Source organism: Sus scrofa, chromosome 6 (assembly GCF_054392235.1).
Source record: "Sus scrofa isolate SSC_HxYL_T2T_F1_AM1 chromosome 6, Sscrofa_HxYL_maternal_Yorkshire_Landrace_v2.0, whole genome shotgun sequence".
Taxonomy (NCBI): domain Eukaryota; kingdom Metazoa; phylum Chordata; class Mammalia; order Artiodactyla; family Suidae; genus Sus; species Sus scrofa.
Genome location: NC_139388.1, coordinates 138924199 through 138946585, shown reverse-complemented (window position 1 = coordinate 138946585; position 22387 = coordinate 138924199). Strand labels below are relative to the sequence as shown.

The following is a 22387-nucleotide window of genomic DNA, read 5'->3' as shown; positions in this document are numbered from 1 at the left end:
ACTCTTGGGAGCTGGCATCTGGAGTTTTTTACTGAGATTCCAAGAAGAAGGCAAATAGGCATGATGCTAAATCTCACTCAAAGCCTTCTGTCACAAAATCACCTCATCAGTGGAAGACAGTATTTGAATATAGATTAAAGATAAAAAGTTTGCTTGGGTCATTTCTTGCCCTGAATTGGAGTTTTTCATTATGTATTTATAGGGCTTCTTAATGACTACAATTACCAGACATGTCAAATTTAAAGATCAGCTAAACTTTCAAATCAGAAGCAATATACTACCAGGTGATACACTAAGATAAAAATGGAATAGAATTATGGTCTCTGTTCGAATTCCCTGAGGATTATCATAGTGCCCGATGAAAATTACTACAAGACTAGGGAAAAAAAGAAAAGAAAAAAAAAAAAAGAAAAAAAAAAGTTAATCATTAAGGACAACCTTAAGGAGGAATAACAATTTTCTAGAGAATGACTTTTTTTTCACTGACTAATCCACCACACAAAAGAGGTAAAAACTGGAGGACTCAAATATTTGGGTACTGGGTTTTAATATAAGTTATTTTGCTTACTGATTACTTCAAATTGTTAAAAACAGAATTAGCAAAAACATAGGGCCCTTCCACGGTATCCTCAATAATGAAAGAGCATCCAGAGTCTTAAATTATAAACGTATTGTACCCTGTAAAATGTTGGCTTTCAAACATCTTTGTGTGTTGTGTTTTCCCTGTGTCTGCAATTCTCTTTTTTTCTAAATAGGAATTCTTTACTTTTAAAGAAGACAGAGAAATACAGCCCTTTGTGAATTGAGGCGTATTAAAAGTAAACACGATCAGATGAAAAAACAGATGTCTTCTAGACACAAGAGGGGATGAATGCACAGTTAAAAGTTTATTAAATTCCAGGGATTAAGATGTTCTAAGTTAGATTTCTTCATTAACTGGAACTTTTCTAGTAAAGCTTATTGAGTTACATAGTTAGCACTGAACTCCTAAAGGTAAAATAAACACACACATAATGTTCTAAAATAGAGACAGGAGTGTTGATTTGAGAGGAACAAATAGTGAGGTACGACATGTCTTCTGGGCAGAGCTTCATAGATTCCAATTTCTTGAATATATTGTAATGCTAGATTCCAATAAAAATGTTTGCTACAAACACTAGGGACAATATTATTGTTCAACAAAAAGAGCGTTATTTTCTCATATTTTAACTCATGATTGCTCTTGTAAAGCTTGATTCACTGCATTTGTATGATTCAGATCCATGCCACTCACCTAAGTTCCCTATGGAAATACCAATGGCTTTCTAGATACATGCCTGTGATTCTCATCTCTCCTCTATCCTAAATGTGTGATTCTGGAATAACCCTTCACTTTCCTTGGCTATAATAGGAGAACAAAATCTAACTTGTTTACATAGCAAAGAAAATGCTGTGGACCATCAGTCCATGGAAAAGGATAATTTCTTTGATACAGACATTTTACTGATAAATTCTCTTTGAATATTATCTCCTAACTTATCATGTATGTATGGTAATAAGAGCATTGCCAGACTTCTCCTTAGTTTAATGATGAGAATCCCACTAGGAGTTCATCAAAGGCTTTAGTGCGATCTAGATTAAGTTTGATGTCTCTCTTTTACCTAACTATGGATGGTAGAAGCAGCACATGACTCCTGTCTGTGTTGAAAATACAGTCCTGAATTCAAGTCTCATATTTACCTCTGGCTATGTGATAGGATTAAACTCTCAGGGCCTCAGTTCATTTGTTTATTTTGTAGACTATTAGGTATAATGAATTATACTTGATGTTGGCAAACTGAACAATTTTTTAGAAACTATAACTTCTTTTCAAAGTTAACGTCTCTGGCTCCAGAGAATTTGTCTCTGAAAATTGTTCATCTTTTGAGGTTTCCAAAGAATCTTTTTTTCCCCTCGGACTATAGGATCTGATAAATTAAATATATGACCAAAATACCATCGAAAGACATTAACATATAGGTACTATCTTCAGACTTACAATATTTATAATATTTTACTTAGAGACTGACTTGAAGTGTCCTCCAGAGGATATTTTAGTAAATCTGTGATGATTTTCTAAATAGGACTCCAGTTTCAGAAAAACTGAATACAGATCATTTTCTTATTTTATTGAAGTACAGTTGATTTACAATGTTAATTTCTGCTTGCTGTATGGCAAAGTGACTCATATACATATATACATATTACATATATGTAATATTCTTTATTCTTTTCCATTGTGGTTTATCATGGGATATTGAATAAATATTCCCTGTGTTATATAGTGGGACCTTGTTGTTTATCCATCCTATACATACTAGCTTGTATCTGCTAATCCCAAACTCCCCAGTTCTACCTTCTCCTATTTCTCCTTCCCTTTAGCTCTCTATGTCTGTATATCTGTTTCTGTATTGTAAATATGTTCATCTGTGTTCTATTTTAGACTCCACATGTAAGTTATATCTTATGGATTTTTCTTTTTCTGACTTCACTTAGTATGATAATCTCTAGGTCCATGCATGTTGCTGCAAATGACATTATTTCAATGTTTTTATACTTGAGTAATAGTCCATTTGTGTGTGTATGTGGGTGTGTATCACGTCTTCTTTATCCATTCATCTGTCGATAGACATTTAGGTTTTTTCCATGACTTGGCTATTGTAAATAGTGCTTCTCTGAATACAGGGGTGCATGTATCTTTCTGAAGATACATGGGTATAGGCCCAGGAGTGGGCTGCTGGATCATATGGCAACTATGTTTGTAGTTTTTGAGGAAGCTCCATACTGTTTTCTATTTTTGCTGCACCCAATTTATTACATTTATTACACCCAATTTACATTCCCTCAAACAGTGTGGGAGGGTTGCTTTTTCTCCACACCCTCTCCAACATTTGTTTATAGACTCTTTCATGATTACCATTCTGACTGCTGTGAGGTAGTGTACCTCACTGTAGTTTTGATTTGCTTAATGCAATTCTTAAGGGTGATTAACTTTCAGCAATTAGCAGTAAAAGCACTAGTAAAGTTCTTTCACAAGTAATGCCTATCTGAACCTTTTCTAGGGAAAACATAGGGCCCACCTCAGAGTGCATATTTATGAAACCATCAATATCTGGTGCTATAAATGGTAATTATAAATTGATCATTATAAATGATAATTTTTAAATAGTATAAACATTTATTCTGTTATTTGCCACCATGATAGATCTCATAACTTTATCATTTCCTTGCTAAACTACTTGATAATCTAAAAAAAATCTATCTCTTATATCCTTGGATAAATATTCCACAGTAACTGATACAACATTGGAGAACTAAAGGAATTGAGGAAGTTTCTGAAAGTACTAACAACTGGGATACAATCAAGGGCTGATAGAATTTGGTTTGAATGTTATTTAATTTCTGAGGTAATAAGCAATGAGATAGCTACAGATCTTTTAAGTTAGTTGAACTTACCTATGCAGGTGGTTCCATCATTAGTGATGAACTTGTCTTGGTTATTGCTGGATCTGAAACCAGGTTCACACATACAATAGTAACTTCCCTCTGTGTTTGTGCAGTTAGCATTTTCACCACAGGACTGGGTTAAATTTCCACACTCGTTATCATCTGTGGACATATCAATTGACAACATTATTTTTATATAATTGAGATGAATCCCTAATACTTCCATCAGGTTTGAGATCTTTGGTCTGTAATGTGATAGTTATTTCCATGAAAAATTAATACTAAAGAACCCACATTCCACACCTGTTTTATCTGAGTTTAAAAGTGAAACCTTTGAAGTTCTCATCGTGGCTCAGTGGTTAACGAATCTGACTAGCAACCATGAGGTTGCTGGTTTGATCCCTGGCCTTGCTCAGTGGGTTAAGGATCTGGGTTACCGTGAACTGTGGTGTGGGTCACAGACATGGCTCAGATCCTGTGTTGCTGTGGCTCTGGCACAGACTGGTGGCTACAGCTTAGATTCAACTCCTAGCCTGGGAATCTCCATAGGCTGTGGGTGTGGCCCTAGAAAACAAAAAAAAAGACATACACACAAAAAAAGTGAAACCTTTGTAGCTGCAAAGAGAAATAGAATGTTTTACTTTGAAAGCGCTAAACCTAACTATTGACTCTATATTGGATTATTTTTCAAATTTTAAAATACAGTTTAATTATTATAATGTCAAAGAATATTTTATTTGTGAATGTATGATAGTCTTTACAATCAGTCAAAAGCTTACTCTAAGTTAAAAAGGAGAAATCAGAGATTACAAATTGATACTCTCTAATCATGTGCCATTTATTTTTGAACACTTACTCCTCAGAAGAATTTTTGCATTACTAGGTTTGCATCCATTCATTTATTCATTAATGTATTTATTACCTTACACATTGCTTTGTCCTATGGAAGAGTACACAGTACACAAATACAAAAGTAATTTTATCATGATCCATGGTCTTTACCCTTATACCTTTATAATATAATTTATCAGAAAAGATATAGGTTATTTTTAAAAATCAGAAAGAAGATTTCAAATAAATAAATAGAAAGCATTTCTCAGAAGTGATCATGATGGGTTGATGGAGACATTAGATCCTGCTATAGGTTGAACTGTGTTTCCCAAAATGATATACTCCAAGTCCAAATTCCCAGCATCTGTGAGGGTGACCTTACTGAGAAATGGGACCTTTGCATAAATAATCAAGTTAAGAGGAAGTCATACTGAATTAGAAGGGCCTCAAGAGTGGTGTCCATATAATGGAGGAAATTCAGACATGGAGCCACAGAGGACAAGATTATGTGATGACAGAGCAGAAATTGAAGTGATGCAGTTGCAAGCCAAGGAATGACAAGGATAGATAAAGACCACTGGAAGCTAGAAAGGCCTAAGTGAAGATTCTTCTGTAGACCACAGGAGGGAGCATGGACCTTCCCGCTCCTAGATTTCAGGCTTCTCAACTCTGGAACTATGAGAGAATAAATGTGGGTTCTTGCAACCACCAAGTTTGTTCTAGTTTCTTAGGGAAGCCCTAGGATCACAAAAAGGAAGACAAAGTTTGGGGCAAATATGCAAGCATAAGGGTGCATTAGGATGATTCTGAAGGTGGAGGGAAGCATAATCAGAAGTCACAGGGAAAAATCATAGGGGAATAGCTGTACAAGTCAAGTTTGGAAAATTTCTTGAGTTTTTATTCTCCATTCATCAAACCAAGGTTACTTGACTTTTAAAGGAGATCTGTATAACATTTAATTTATATACAGGTTACTGGACATGTAGATTGATAACTAAGGGCTGGAGATTTCTCTAAATTTTTTGTATATATTAACTCACTTAATCCTTACATAAGTTCTAAGGTGCCATCATTATTCGCTTTAACTGATGAGGAAAATCAGCCATTGAGAAGGAAAAGGAACCTGTCAAGGTCAAAAAGTCATTTAGTTACAGAGCCAAGTAGTTCGGTCCCAAAGATTTTTCTCTTAACTGTTGCATCCTACTGCCTCTGTGAGGATCATTTCAAAAGCAAAAATATAAGATCATATCTAATGAATTATGGGTCTATTTTGAGAGAAGGAAAGATATTAAGGTAGAGATTGTAGATGGAAAATAGAAAACTTTATATTTAATCTTAAATTTTATTTCCACTTAGTCATTTTCAAACTTTGCAGATATAAAAGTATATATGACAGCCAGCTAGAGGTGAATTGCTCTTTTTTCTATTTTCAAAGATGACTGCCATAGACAGGTTAGGTAAGATTTGCAGACTTTATCCTTTCAAGATATTCAGTCCATGTAGTTCTATTCCATAACTTTATTTTAGTATTTTTATGTTTTATATGTTTTACTATTCATATGTTGGCATATTGTACTAATAGGTCAACTTCTACAAATGTATTCAAAAAGATAATGAATGGCTCCACGTAATGAAAGATTATTTGCTGCTCTAGTCAGAGACCAGGACCAGTGTACAGGTCAATGGTGTGGTCTCTTCTACGATGGTTCAGGGATTGAGACTGGCTTCATCTGATGGGTGTATCACCCCATATGATCTCCAAGCTGGCTGAATTCAGTTGGGTGTGGAATTGGGGTCAAATAGAGCATAAGAGAGTTACAAGCCACGGCCACAAATGACTCCAATCACTTTTTTTTTTTTTTTTAAGAACCACTCCTGCCGCATATGAAAGTTCCCCGGCTAGGCAGGGGTTAAATTGGAGATACAGCTTCCAGCCTACACTACAGCCACAGCAATTCAGGATCCAAGCCACTTCTGCTATCTACACCATAGCTCATGGCAATGCTGGATCTTTAAACAACTGAGCAAGGCCAGGGATTGAACCTACATCCTCATGGATCCTGGTTGGGTTCATTACTGATGCACCACAACAGGGACTCCTCCAATCACTTTTATCCACATTGCATTTACTAGAATTCATTTGAATTCCATATCTAACTACAAGGGAGGCTGGTGGCTATTGGCCAGCTGTGTGCCCAAGAAGAAGAGATTTTGAATAGGCAGAGTGCTTGGCCATACCTATTCTTTACAAGTATAATGATACTTACATAAAGTATAGTGATACTTACCTACAAAAAAATTTTTTTTTGTCTTTTCTAGGGCCGCTCCCTGGCATATGGCGGTTCCCAGGCTAGGGGTCTAATTGGAGCTGTAGCTGCCAGCCTAGGCCAGAGCCACAGCAACTCGGGATGCGAGCCACATCTGCAACCTACACCACAGCTCATGGCAACGCCAGATCCTTAACCCACTGAGCAAGGCCAGGGATGGAACCCGCCACCTCATGACTCCTAGTCAGATTTGTTAACCACTGAGCCACAACGGGAACTCCGTATTTATAAAGAATTTCATAAATATTAGAAAATCATTTTGATTAATAATAAACCTTCATAAATTGACTGGAACACAAAAGGGAAGATAACATTGAATTTTTTTAGGTTATTGCGATTTCCTAAATCAGTAAATATGATTTAAATTAGTTGCATTTGCTGCAGTGGCAGCATTTTTCCTTACCTTGGCCAATCATTTATGTATTTTAAAATTTATTTCAATATTTTGGTATTGTGTCTCTGATGGAGGATAAAAGAAAAGCTATGACTCTGACTCTGCTCTCCAGCACTTGAGCATCTTGAAGGGAGGATGGAGATGCAAGCAAAGAAGAGCATGAAGTGGTGAAAGACAAACACAGGGCACATGATGAGCTCATTTCACTTGAGTAGGGAAAGAGCTCAGAAAAGCTTTCATTGAATTTTGGAAGGATGAGGTTTATCTTGACATAGTTCTTTTTGGATGTAATGTTACCTATGATGGAAAAGTTAAAAGATGTTGTGGGCAGAGAACACACAACTGATGTCTTTTCGCTTCCCACTTGACTGCAGGGAACTTCCTACCTTGTAGTTTCCAGGGCGATCCTCTCTGAGGCATGACTGACACTGTCGTCTGACTGACACAATTACTGCCATTCATTGAAGCCTCCCTATGAACCAGGCACTAAGCCCTTCATCGCTACGACCTGCCTTGCATTTTAATCCTCATATAAACCCTAGGAGGCAGGCGTCATCTCCATTTTACAAATAAGAAAACTGAAATATAAAAGGTTAGATTACCTTGCCTAAAGGCACACAGCTAATAAGTGGCACAGTCTGATTCAAGCCTTGGGTATTCTGAACGTCAAAGTGATCTCATTTTTCTTAAATATCATGTTATAAAAAGGGTTCATAATAGCTATCATTTATTGAGCGTTTATTACGTGCTAGTCACTGTGATAGGAAGATTACTGTAAAATGGAAAATACATTGTGATAACCTCAAAAGGTTGTTAAGAGAATTAAAAGGGGGATAGTGTGCAGACAACACTGAGCCTGATGCCTTGCTGGTAGTAAGCACCATACACAGGGGTGCTAATCTTATTATTTAAAAAATATTATTTATTATTATTGTTATTTATGATACTAAAAATCTGATCCAGTTACACCCTGCTTAAAATTCTTAACTGCTACCTGGCCTTTAACATGTTCTGTAAGGTCCTTCATAAGTCACAGAGACTTATCCCTTCACTATGTAGAAGTGATCTTCTAAAATTCGGGAAGCAGGGAGCTCCCCTGTGGCTCATTGGGTTAAAGATCCATTGTTATCACTGCTGCAGCTTGGGTTGCTGCTCTGGCGTGGGTTCGAACCCTGGCCCAGGAACTTCCATGTGCCACAGGTGTGGCCAAAAAATAAATTAACAAAAATTTTAAAAATAAAGCTTGGGAACCAGTTTGAACTGCTCATCCCTACACATGTATAACAATAAATAAAGAATCTATAATGTATGATCTCAAAAAGTCCAGGATTCCATTAGTATGGATAAAAGAGATCCATACTAAATAAAAAATAGATAAAAACTAGTTTACTCCTAATTGATTTTTAAAATGCCAATAATTCAAAGCTGTTCACGAAAATTTATGGAAAGGACACTGAAGAAGAAGAAAGAAAATAAAACTTATCTGTAATGTTATTACACAAAAATAACCACTCATCCTTTAAGGCACCTCCATTTTAAGGATGATTCAGATGATGCAGAATTTCTACTTTTGTATATGGCTTTACATAGAACTTCATTTTGATATTTTAATATTAACTTCGTTTTACTAAGAATTATTCCATGCTATTAGAAGTTATCCAAAACATCAACAAGATGGTGTTATTTCATTTTATGATGTGGAAAAAATACAATCTACTCACACTAGGTCTCTGGAAACAGACTTTTCAACATTTGAAACCTGATCTTGATTGTTATCCATGAAGTCCCAAGCTCAACAAATGTAAGACCTTCATTACTCTGAGGACCCCCTTCAGTTCAGATCTGTCTCCTGGTAAGACTGGCAGGACCCTGTGTCAGAGTCCTTTCCCAGGTCTGAGGCAGGCCTGTCCCTAAAACAAAGGAAGTGAGCAGCACCTAGAATACCTTGCTCAGAACACACAGCCAAATCTCTACTTTTGGCACAGGGTCATTTTAACTGCTTGGAAAAACCAGTTCATGAGAAAAACTGGTTGGTCCCTGGGAAGCATGATTATTCTTTCCACTGTCCAGAGAATAGCTAGGCCAGGCTGCACACCTAATATATTTTCATGTTATGGCATCAGGCCTCTTTTCACTTTCCCATAGACACCTCTCTAACATTTTCAGTTCTTATCCCTTGTCTCCTTGAAAGTTCAAATGCCCAGCATGTGACTTGATTTATTCTGGGGTGACTAGAAAGGTAGAGCACCGAGAGAAGGGTTTTGAGCGCCCCCTAGAGGTCAACAGCTTGGAGACATGCGCGCCCCCTAGAGGTCAACAACTTGGAGACATGTAAGTGCAAAGGCTAAGCTCTCAAAAGCTTGCTTAGGACAGGCAGGTAGGTAACTTACAGTTTGACTCTACCTGATGCCAGGCAATAGAAGGTGGTGTGACTTATGATATAGGGGAGTACAGACCTCACTTAGAGGATTTAAAATGAAAAACATTTTTAAAAGCATATTTAAAACACTTGATTTCCGATTTAGCATTTGACCAGGCATTTATCACCCCGAAGCTAAAGTTAGAATTGAGGAAAATTGCTGAAAATATGATAATAAAGTAAAATAAATTATAAATGGCTATTACGTAAGATGCTGAAGAGTTAGTCTTTATTAACATGTGTATTTAATTATTAATTTATCTATTCTGTATACAGAGATATTATGCAACTTCAGATGACTATATGTAAATATATACTCAGAAAGCAAATAAATATTTTCTTCTATGCACTCAAAATAAATTAGACTATTTTATTAAAATTGCCTGAGAATATCTCACAAATTGACACAGAAGCATCTAAATTAAGTTAAAGAAAAATATTTCATACACACTGGGTTGGATCCAATCATTCAGTTACTCAAATATTTATGGAGTTTCCCAGTTCCCAAATGTGAGTAGGTCTATACTGGGAAATAAGTAAAAATTAATCAAAAAGTCAGGATCTGGGCCCTGCGGTCAGAGTTCACATTCTAAAGCACGTTAACATAGGAGCACATAATTGAGTTCCTATTAAAATAAAAGTTTCAATTTTTACCTCAAAATTTGACTCCCTTCATAGCATACTGGGAGCAGTTTATATTAACTTTAACAGGAATTGTGCTCTCAAATCAATTATTGGTAATACAGAGAATGATGAAGATTGTATCCCTGTGGTCTATAGCTATAAAAATGATATGCAAAAATACAGAGAAAAAGAATTCACTAGGTCTGAGATATTGGTCAGAGTTCAAGAAAATGAGCCACTTTCACCTGATTGTGTTTCTGAAAACAAATTAATATACCAATGTGTTATTTGACTCCAACATGCTTTTAAGTCTTGGGTAACACATAAATCAGCAGGAAAAAAACAAAGATTGACACTAATTTTTGTGTCTCTCCCTCTTGTGTGGTTTTGAGCCCTTGACCTCTTAGCTTCTTTTATCAAGAATTTGGAAATAAAAACATTTCCTTATCAACCTCCCTGTCTTCTGGACTGGATATACAATATGGATGAATTCCCTAAACAGTCTGACTCAAATCTTGTTCCTTAAAATACCACTTATCTGAAAGTAACCTCCTCTCTTCCCCCAAGATAGTGGAGATGGGCAAAAAAATATCTTAGTAAAGTAACATATAAATTTGAATTATTTAAATACCCTTAACCTTTCCAGTGTCCAGCTTCACGATAACTAAGTTTTGAGGAGAAACTTTCTTTGAGTAGGTATAATATAGGAAAATATAAGTCTGCTTCTTTTGCATTCTTCTTTACATTGTTTAAAACAATGTATCAGCTATGTTACCCACTCTCTGTGATTCTACATTTAATCCCTTTTGCACGTTTATAAAATAAATATTGAGATTAGGCTATCACTTGAAATATTTGTTATTAACACAGTTAAACAGAAGATAATTTTTTTAAAAATTACCCAAAATGGTTAATGAGAAATATTTAGTACTCTTTCAAAAAAAATTCTTACTGGTTCACGTCTAACACACTGAGTTGAGTTAGCATTGCAAGAACAAAGGAACACACAGTCTGCAACATAGCAGGATTCAGATGAAAACCTCAATTATCAGAAGACAGATGAAAACCTCAATTATCAGACTGTACTCTGTGTAGCAAATAAACAAGTTGTTTAGTAGCACGGTGGTTACTCAGAGGTGATATCTTCAGCAAGTTTTCAGGATAAAAGGGTGAAGATTATTTGCAGAGAAGGTTTAAAAGAGAAGTGCATGCTTAAGCCAGGCAGTGAAGTATAAGAAGAATTTAGACAAGCAAAAGGGGTTCTGATAATCCATTTGGACAAAGAAAAGACCTCAGCCAGATGCCTGAAGCCTGAAGGAGCATCCTACTTTAGAGGAGAACTATACTGTTGAACACTAAGTGTGAGAATGGAGGCAGACATGGTCTAAACACTTGCGAAGAATTTCAGACTAAATGCAGTGGGGAAAGGATGACTATCATCAGACTTTACTTAATGGAGAAATAACTTCACTCAATATATTCTGGGGCGGCTTGTTCCTAGGGTTGATGGTTAGTTACTCATTTAGAAATTGTGGCTTAAATTAAAAACTAGGATCAGCATGCTTTCTACTTAATTATCTGAAACAAGGGAAAACAAACATTTTTCAGGCATTCTGCTAGATGGCTCATTTTATTTTATTGAATCACTACAATAACACAATGGTAAACATCGTTCCCATTTTACTTAGGAGACTAAAGCTCAGATGGGTTAAATCACGCTCGTTTAGAGAGGGAATCCACTGGACATGGCTTTTATACTTAAGACTACTGGGTAGAATGAGGTGTATTTGGTAAAGTGTATTTTCTAAACAGCGCATAAGCAGTGGGCACCTAATTCTCTAAATTCATGAGTGATATGGAATACCCTAGTAATGACACATTTTTGGCAACAAGCCATATAATTATACTACTTTCTGTATAATAAGGTAGACTTTCCCTGGCTTTATAAGCCACTGGCATTCCAGAATGTGAACGAGATTTTAATTTGCATTCCATTTTTTCCATCTATTGACCACAGATGGGGAAAAATAATTAAAAAGGAGAAGATATTCACCTCTCTTTTTCCAGCGCTTGAAATATGATTGGCTGGGCTCAAATGGATTCTAACAACTTGAAAGGCACAGAACTTTAACAGCAGCATCACTCTTACACACATTTTCCCTCTGGACATGATTGCCAGGATTGCTCCGTAAATTTGAACACTAAAATGACTATAACCATTATGTGATTTCTTGTGAAACAGGCCTTCTAAGTCAAAGGTGGAGCAACGCAGAAGCTTTTTGTTCTATTTCTCCCCCAGGCAGCCTGCTGGGCTCATTTGTTTTCAGGAGCATGGGTAATTCTCTTCTCAAACTCAGCACTCTCTAATGAACTTAGAAAAATCATCCTTAGGAACCCCCTCAATTATGGACTTCCTATGGCTTGTATTTTTCTGGGGAATATGAAGGTAAACATATAGCTATGGAGGTAAAGAGGAGGAAAAGGTCAGCGGAAGGAAAGAAAAAAATGGAGGGCTGCAATGAAACTAGAAATGGGTTCAGTCAGTCAAGAAAAGTAATGGAGTTATTGTTTCCACACTGGAACTGTCATTACCAACCACTAGACAAGAAAAGAAAGGTATCAAAGGGGAGACAGAATTATATCTTTCTTCCCCCCGGGAATGTCTTTTTGCACCTGAAGCTGGAAGATGAGCGCAATATACACATAACCCATGCTTCCACATAAACATACTGACATACACTGAACTATATTAAGAAGATGGATTAAAAACAATAAATCCAAAACAGAAGATGTACTTCCTCCTTTATCACTGTTGGTTATAAAACACGTAGGATAAATGTATGTTTCCCATGACCATAAAATTATTAAAGTCCAATTTAGTAAAGGAAAAGTCAGAAACATTCAATGCAAAATGTCAGAATGTACCATGGTAAAGAAAGTAGAATTATGTAAAAAGAAAGTGTTCATGCTGGGTATTTATTATCTGAAAAAATAACATGTTTAGTGGAAATGTGTTTTTTAAATTGTTGGAAGCGACAAGTTTCATTTAAAAGTTTTCTGGAAGGAAAAGTGTGCCTTTGACCATGGATCCGATTTTGCAAAGGATGCATAAATCAGGCAAAAACTACGTGTAGGATGGGCTCTGTTGCTGTTTTTGCATTTACTTATTTTTCCTAGGGAAATTATATTCTCCTGTTATACCACTGTTGTTTTTTTTGGTCCTCTCTTTGTCAGAATTATTAAAATACACATTTTATAGCAAACAAGCAGAGTAGACAAAGAGAAGAAAAGTAAACTATCTTTCTTCTCTAGACACTGGAAACCATGTCTCTTGTTCCTGTGACACACACACACACAAGCTTCATACAGTTATTTCAAATTATAAATAAGTTATTCTGAACTTTTTTCATTTCATTGTATCTAACCACTGTAATAGTAAGAGTGAACAATACTCTTATATATAGCCTTTATGATACTTGAGTGATGGTTATGAAATGGTTTTCAAGAAGCTGGTTTTATTGACTTTTGTTTCTAATCATTAAAGGGATACATATTCAAGGGGAAAATCAAATCTATGATAGAAAAATCATACAGGCTTAAAACTAATCTCCCTAAAACTGAGCTCCCCTACTGAGTTTATGATAAATCTAGTCTCTCTACCCCTTTCTTGCCTGCCCCCCGGTCCCCCTTAGGATTGATAAGAATCAAAGAAAAGAGGGGACTGAAACCAATCAGATCCTGTGGGGCCTTTCTGGTTACAAAAGCCTCTCTGTGTCCCCCGTTTCTTGTTTTTTTCTTTTTTCTCAGGGCCACACCCATGACATATGGGGTCAAATTGGAGCCACAGCCACAGCAATGTCAGATCCTTAACCCACTAAGTGAGGCCAGGGATGGAACCTGAAACCTCATGGATCCTGGCTGGGTTTGTTAACCACTGAGCCATGATGGGAACTCCTCCCGTTTCTTCTTTATAGAAAAAAGGCTTTAGTCTCCTAGGCCTTCCTCAAGTTCCGAAGAGCAGACTCAAGCACTTAACAATTAGTAGAACAACAGAGTCACAGAACTCTTGGTTCCTCCACAAGGGATAAAGAAAACAATCTGGAGCATATCTCTGAGGGGTTCTGCAGAATCTAATATTCCACCTAGTGGAGAATGGTGGCTACATGATGGCCAAAAGCACACAGACTCCAGACTGACAATAACCAGAAAACTGATGATTGAGATTCTCAAAGCCTCACCCTGTTACCTCACCACCAACCAATGAGAAGAAGGTCCATGAGCTGATCATGTGTCCCCCAACTCTCTTTCCTAACACTGTCTTTAAAATTCCTTGCCTACAAGTCATCAGAGGGTTCAGGTCTTTTAAGCATTAGCTGCCCATTTTCCTTGTTTAAATCCCTACTTAAAGGCTCTACTTTCTTTCATCACCTGGTGTCAGCAGTGTGGCTATGCTGCATATTTGGCAAGTAGACCCAAGTTTGCTTTGGTAAAAAACTCTCAGCTGCAAAAAAATTTTCCAGTTTACAAAGGAAAAGCAATCAGAATAGTATCAGATTCTTACTAATAAAACCGAGAGACAGTAGGGTAGCATGTGTAAATCACTGAGATAAAATGACTACGATGCCATAATTCAGTCATCATTCACTCATCGGAATGAAAAACATTTGTAGAAATACATGGATTTGGAGAGTAGGTCACCCATACATTCTGTGTGAAGGAAACATTCAAGAGAGTTTTTGAATCAAATAACAATGAGTTTAGAAGTTCCTGTCGTGGCTCAGTGGAAAGATATCTAACTAGTAACCATGAGGATGCAGGTTCGATCCCTGGCCTCCCTCAGTGGGTTAAGGATTTGGCGTCGCTGTAAACTGTGGTGTAAGTCTCAGAAGTGGCTCGGATCTGGCGTTGCTGTGGCTGTGGTGTCCAGAGGCTACAGCTCCGATTGGACCCCTAGCTTCGAAACCTCCATATGCTGCAGGTATGGCCCCCCCCCCCAAAAAAGCAAGTAATAATGAGTTTAGAAGACAGAGCATAACATGAGAAAATGAGATGCAGGTATAACAATGGTAGAAAAGAAATCCTGCAATATATAAATTCAAACGCCTGATGACCATATAAATATGAATATGTAGTATAATTAGGATTCTTGTAAATATAATTTCTCTGTAAACAAATATTTATCCTTAATAATAAACAAACTCCAATTAAAATGTCAAATGCAAGGCTGATTATCATCTATAAAATTGGCAAGGTATATTTGAAAATTCTTATTAGTTTTATTAAAGCTAGAGATTTGTGGTTAATTTTGTGATTAATAAACAGTCAATAACTCATTGGCTATGCAGTATCCCACACTGTATTCCTTATTTGCTGCTACAAAAGTTGTTAAAGCACAGGGCAGGATGAATAAAGACACATGCATGCCTTCCGTAATGTCTTACTCCAATCTTCCCTCCACTCGGACCTTTGGATATGTTTTCTTCCCTGAAAATCATCAGAACAGCATATGGACTGGTGGGCAATGTGGTGTCACAATCTTTTTTTTTTTTTTAATAGCAATTTACAGAACTAATGGAACTCAACTTAAACATCATTTGATTTTACTGCTCTGAACTCATTTTACTTTAAAACTTCGATATTTAAATTACTCATAGCTGTAAAGGAGAAAATAGAGTAACTTAAGAGTTTCTGAACCAGAGTTGGGGGGATAAGAGCATTCACATATCCTGCTACCAGAAATACATACACTGTGAAGTCAAGAGTCTAAAAAATGGCCACAGGTTTTTTTTTTTTTTCTGAGAAATTTCCCTTTTAGGTAATAATTCTAAGGTACAAAGATATGGTAAAAGTGGGTTCAAGAATTTTCACTGAAATAATATAACGGCAAGAGCCATTATGTTAATATAATAATAATATAATAAGTATAATAGTATAATAAGCAAGCAACCATTATTATAATATAATAAACAAGAGCCTAAATACCCATTACAAATATTTTGAATTATCTGATAATTTACAGCCATTCAAATAATATTTTGAAGAATACTGGTCAACTTCAGATAACATCCATATTTTGATAAATGAAAAATCCTGAAAAAACATAACAATGAATTCCCACCTCCCATTGCTTCCTTATTAGGTGAAATACCTGGCATCTTTTAAGAAAGATGCTTACTTGAATGCATAATCCCATATGAACTATTTTACTAAAATAAAAATGTGGCTTTTTAAAAAGCATCTGCTTGCACCATGATTTTTCTAAAACTATTAAATTTTGAAAAAGCTATACTTTTTTTTACTCTATCTGTATCCATAGCAGTTTATAATTTTGTATATTGTAAATAATATCTAGAGTTTAAAATTATCACAAAAATGCTATAATAAATATTTACATTAGGTTTCTGGTAACCATAAGCCTTCAGAATAGACCATAAATCTGACAATGATCCTTTGCTCTTGAGACAATAATTATAGCCCTGACATCCTTATCGAGTGACCTAACATAATTATCTCTATACCAGACCATATAGACTGTGAAGCTAACTGTGAAGGGGATGTAGAGTTAGAAAATTTGAGATATTGTCTCAATTCTTCTGCTTTATTGTTTTTCTTTTGGGTTAAGGTTTACAGACTTTTTTTTCTTTTTCTTTTTATACTCCCTTACGATAGGAAATGCATGTATCCTCATGTAGGGATATACGTATAAATACATTGAAAAAACTTGTCATAAAAAATATTTACCCTTCTGTCATTTACTGTGTTTGGATATTTTCAGTTCTATATTATTTCAGTATGTTTAAAAAAACAAAAACTGGTCATGATTCACTTCATCAACTGTGTGGCCTTTTAATTACATAAACTACAGGTTGAACAAGCACAGATGGCTCAAGTCACTTGAATCTGTTTAATATAACAGAATCACATTTTATGACACCATTTTTTGATGACCTACTGTACACCAAAGACCAACAATGTTTTTCACTGGCTGTCACAACAATCCCGGAGCCAGGCCATCAGGGCTACATGTACAGCCCTTATGTGGCTCCACTTTCTATGTGTCCTTGATATGGCACCATTGTTCACATATATTAGAAAAATGTGCCGTCTCTGGGTGGACACAGCTTTGTAGCCATTGGAGTATGTGCGCATGTGGAGTTTTTGTACCAATTTGTAAAAGGCATTCCCTTCTCTGTGTAAAAGAAGTCCTGCATCTTGGGACAGGGCCTAGGGAGCAGAACAAGGGCAAGACTTCAGGCCATTGCAATCAACACTTAATGCATCTCTGAAGTGCCTCAGTCAGCAGCACTGTCCTTCTCCTTGGAGCTGGCATTCACTCTTTGTTCAACTATTACCCCCAGGGATACACGGACATCTTTTCCCCTTAAGTTCCCAATTTCTTTCTGCATTTTAATTCAAGAGCTACTCGATAGTCCCACTTCCTTGTAATAGATGGGAAAGTTTTCATTTACTACCATCTTCTTCAGAGATGACAGCCATTCTACTTCCCTCAAGCTCTTTTTATCCACACCTTCATTTCCTGAGTCCTCCTGCAGACCTATGCTGAAGACCTATGCGATTCCTTTTTCTAACCAAGCATAAACCTTATCTTGACAATGTCAGGTTGACATCTTTTAAAAAAATATTTCCCAAAAATCCTGTCAAATATTCTTCAAAAATATGTCACTTGTATATTTTGTTTTATAACATACATACACATATGCATGTATCTATCTTTATTTATACATATAGCTTTATCTTTTGAAAGAGAATTCAGAAATCTAATTTCAATGATTATGCCATCTTTCTGGTGATGTAGTCTTTCAAATCTGGCAGATATCTCACTATCTGTGAGATAGTACAATATCTTTATTGTACAAAATAAAGTACAATAAGGATGGATGTTTAAAATCTACGGCTAATAAAACTAAGCAAATAATAAAATTTAAATAATACAAAATGTGGTGCCAATCTATTGGAGAAAAATGGCCATGGACACTTACCTTTTCTTAGAAAAATTTGATATGAGAAACTACAGGTGTGCATAAAAGATTGTTTTCATATTTTATTATTATTAAAATATAATTTCCATATGTTGTTATATAAATTGATGAACTATCTACAAATGTGTCACCTGCTTTATTTTTAAAATTTTTTATTATAATTATTATTCTTATTTTTGTCTTTTAGGGCTGCGCCTGTGGCATATGGAAATTCCCAGGCTAGGGGTCAAATGGGAGCTGTAGCCGCCAGCCTAATCCACAGCCAGACCACCGCCAGATCCAAGCCATGTCCACAACCTACACCACAGCTCATGGCAATGCAGGATCCTTAACTCACTGAGCAAGGCCAGGGACTGAACCTGCATCCTCACGGATACTAATCAGATTCATTTCCACTGAGCCACGATGGGAACTTCTTGTCACCTCCTTTAAACTGTGAGATTCTCAAGAACAAAAGACCATAAAGGTATTGGTATTGGCATTTTCAGACAAGGGCACATCTCTGGCACACAGTAGATGCACATTCAATTCTTGTTCAGTGAGAAGACCATGGCATTGAGCCTTCTTGCTTGTACTGAGATCTGAGTATGTCATGCGTGTTTTATTGACAAAGTATTGAAAACTTAGTATGGGATTTGTAAGAAGTGTTAAGTCATATGAGTGTTCACACTGCAACACAGTGGCTGTTCTTCTCACTGGGCAGTTAATGCTCCGGACTTCCCTTGATCCACCCACCCCCCTTTGCCCCTTTGTGTACCTGTCTGCTTTTCCTACCTGATCCCAAATGCTTCTGAGTCCACCCTGCTTACCTAGGAGTATGCTCACTCCCAGGGTGCAGCCAAGATTATCTTTCTCTTCCTCCTAAGTCTTTTCAGTGATACAGAAAACTCTAATTGAATCTGGGATTTTTGAAGTCTACTTTGGGACTATGGAAAATGAATCTTGTACTCTTAGTTTTTATATTAGTAAGACTAAATATGACATTTGTTTATGTGTTGAGACAAATCTGCCTTTATCCTAAAGCATGTCACTAAACTATTATTTTATCATTTATGTCTCACTGGTCTCAAATCATCAGTCACTTGACTGTTTTACATGATTTCTTAGTAAAAAAACAAAACAAAACAGATAAAAATAAATATATACATAATAAAATCAAGGCCCCAAGAAATAATTAAAGCATGCAAAGAAACACTGTTTTATGGGACACATAGTAAACGTATGGACATTTCTCCAATTTTTAGAAGAATTCATTGATTTAAAAAATTGTTGCTATTCAAAAAAGGTGTGAGTAATTTATAGCTATTTAAATTGAAAATGATACTATGTGTAATAAAACATCATGCTTCTAGCCCTAACATAATTGCCTTAAGGGTCAGTTAGAAATTTCTTTCCACCCTCAGTTTTGCAGCCTCATACCACTGTTTAGGTACGCTGAACCGTGTGAAGATGATTTAGCTAATAGTACAGACCCTCGGAAAAGACAAGATGCCTTATTTTCTGGACCAGTGATCTGACCCAATATGGGATGGTAAAACTGATTATATAACTTGAGACACGAATACTTAAGAGCAAAGGAGACTGATTCAAAAACTTTGTTCGGCTTGAAAAGGAATATTCAAGATCAGAGTGATCCTGATATTACTGTATAATATACATGTTTTTTATCACTCTAATGCCTTTCTAGCTCAGAGTACGCAGTTACTGCATTTTTTAAAATGTTTAATAACATCTTTTTATGACAATCCCCTGAAGTCTTACAGGGATCTCGTTTTTATTTCAGACACTATTTCTGATCAAAGCACAAAGCAGAAAAGGTTGCAACAATCACCTTAGAATTAAGCTGTTTATATCCCCATAAATGATGCAAAAGAAAGTGAAAATAATAAGGACATTGCAGGCTGTTGGGATTAGGTTGTGTTCCTACTATCTACTTAAAATGTTTTCATGTTTATTTTTCCCCTAGCACTATTGTTAGCAATGTCATTTCAAGACCTAATAAAATTCTTCCATTTAAGTCCTTTTTTTTTTTTTTTTCCCCCTAAACTGTTTCATCAATCACGGTACAACTGTGCTCTGTCATGGGGTAATTGCAAATTGGTATGCCAAAAAAAGCATCTGCAAGTCCTCATCCCCCTTATCTCCACACGGAGCAGGGATGACAGCCGATTTATTAGTTGAGATACTGTTAAGCTCATCAAATAAAATACTGTTTTCTGCTTCTGCGATGTTTTCTGTTGCAGGATCAAAATTGTCTCTTTCAAAGCCCATTTAGAGATGGCTGTGATAGCAGTTAGTTATGCCTAATGCCTGTGTTGTACAGACTTATTGAAAAATGGGAACTCCTTGGTTCCAGCAAACTGACTCATACATAGCTATTTTGGAAGAGAAAAGACATGTAATCAGGATACAATTTTCCTGGATGATGTGTTAAAAAGTATGAAGACTTTAAGTGGGGAAGATACAATTTTATTTACAGCCTGTTGCGTTTGTGTATGTGTATCTTTTTTTTCTTTTTTTTTTTTTTTTTTTCAACCACATCTGTGGCATATGGTAGTTTCCAGGCCGGGGAATGAATCTGAGCCACAGATGCAACCTTCACTACAGTTGTGGCAACACCGGATCCTTAACTTTCTGTGCCACAGCAGGGACTCCTACAACCTGTTGTTTTATTTCAAGCAAATTATTTAGTTCTATTTTGTGTCTCTATTTTCTCATCACTTACAAGGTTAGGGTTGCTCTTTTTAAAATTATTGTGGAGTCATTTTCAGCAATAAATGAGATAGTGACTCTAATGGACTTGAATAAGTTAAGCTTTTAATCTATTTTATTCCTAGTATTTTAATCTTTAAAAACAGAAATTTGACCAAGTCATAATATAGAAACCTAATTGATATTTATAATATCAATATTGTCCAGAGTTCCAATAAAATAAAAATATAATTTTTGAGATTCCTCTTTTAATGTAAAAGCTAAAATTTTAAAATAAACATACTTAAATATGACTTGAAACCCTATAATCTGTATAATATTTTGTTATGAGAATACAATTTAAGTGAAGTGTTAACTGACAATTTAATTTTAACTGTGCTAGAAAAGGAGATATTTGGAGACTTGCACTTTCTTGTCGATAGCCGATAAGACTTACAGGCTAACATAAAGATAAATAATATAGAACAACATGCTAACGTTTCATTTTTATAGTATTCCTGGAGATACCCAAACAATATAAGTATTAATTAAAAAAAAGGAGCACTTCCTTATCTCACAATCCAACACCTTTTTTGTAACAAATAATAAAGTGATTTACCGAGAACAAGTACAATTGGTACCCCTCCCACCCTCACCCCCGTTCTGGCTGCCCCTATGGCATCTGAAAGTTCCTGGGCCAGGGATTGAATCTGAGCCATGGCTGCAACCTCTGCTACAGCATTGAAGATGCCAGATCCTTAACCCAGTGCACCACCAGGCCAGGATCAAACCTGCACCTCTGCAGCGGCCTGAGCCAGATTTTTAACCCATTGTGCCACAGTGGGAACTCACAGAATCTCCTTTTAAATAAGCTCCTCTAAAAACTGATGGCTGGAAAGAATAAGAGATTATAAGCATTAAAACTACTGTACCCATTTCCACCTATCTCTTCCACTAATGATTACATAAAGATAATATATAATGATATACAATGATTATATAATGATAACAATATGATGGCTGAATACTTACTATGTGCTAGGCAGTTATATTAATTGTGTCATTTAAGCATTAAAACATACTTTTGAAAAATACTGCTCCCATTTTATAAAAATGCTGAAAACATAGAGACGTTAGCATGCTGAACACAGCACTGGAGTGTCAGATGGGTTTCAATCTGATGGCTGAGCTGATGCCTTAATATATTATCCTAATATAGAAGCAAGATTTATATTATCCTCAACAGATCTGGTGCCAAAAGAGCTATTCTCCAATGAGAAAGGAAAGTTCATTTCAGTTTAATAGTGTTGATAGCACAGGACAAAAAAAAAAAAAAAAAAAAGAAAGAAAGAAGAAGCTGTTATTTAGAATCCTGATTAAGAAGAGCCTCCATGAGATTGAAGAGAAACACAGACTAGAGTCATGTAAAACATAGTTGAATCTTCTGTGACTTGTCCCATTTTAATTTCCCCGTCAGCAAAATGAAATGAATGATGTTCACTGTAGGGTTATTATAAAGATTAAAAATCCAGGGAGTTCCCATTGTGGCTCAGTGGTTAACGAATCCGACTAGGAACCATGAGGTTGGGGGTTCGATCCCTGGCCTTGCTCCATGGGTTAAGGATCCAGTGTTGCC

At 36.0% G+C, this 22387-nt stretch overlaps 1 protein-coding gene across 2 annotated transcripts in view; it reads right to left on the bottom strand.

Annotated features, from left to right (window-relative positions):
* Positions 1-22387, bottom strand: part of ADGRL4 (adhesion G protein-coupled receptor L4) — a 100103-nt gene that overhangs the window by 44873 nt on the left and 32843 nt on the right. For both annotated transcript variants that reach the window (XM_005665360.4, XM_005665361.4), the window contains exon 3: positions 3475-3627. In XM_005665360.4, coding sequence (XP_005665417.2) covers positions 3475-3627 — 153 coding nt within the window. The remainder of the gene's footprint in view (positions 1-3474; positions 3628-22387) is intronic.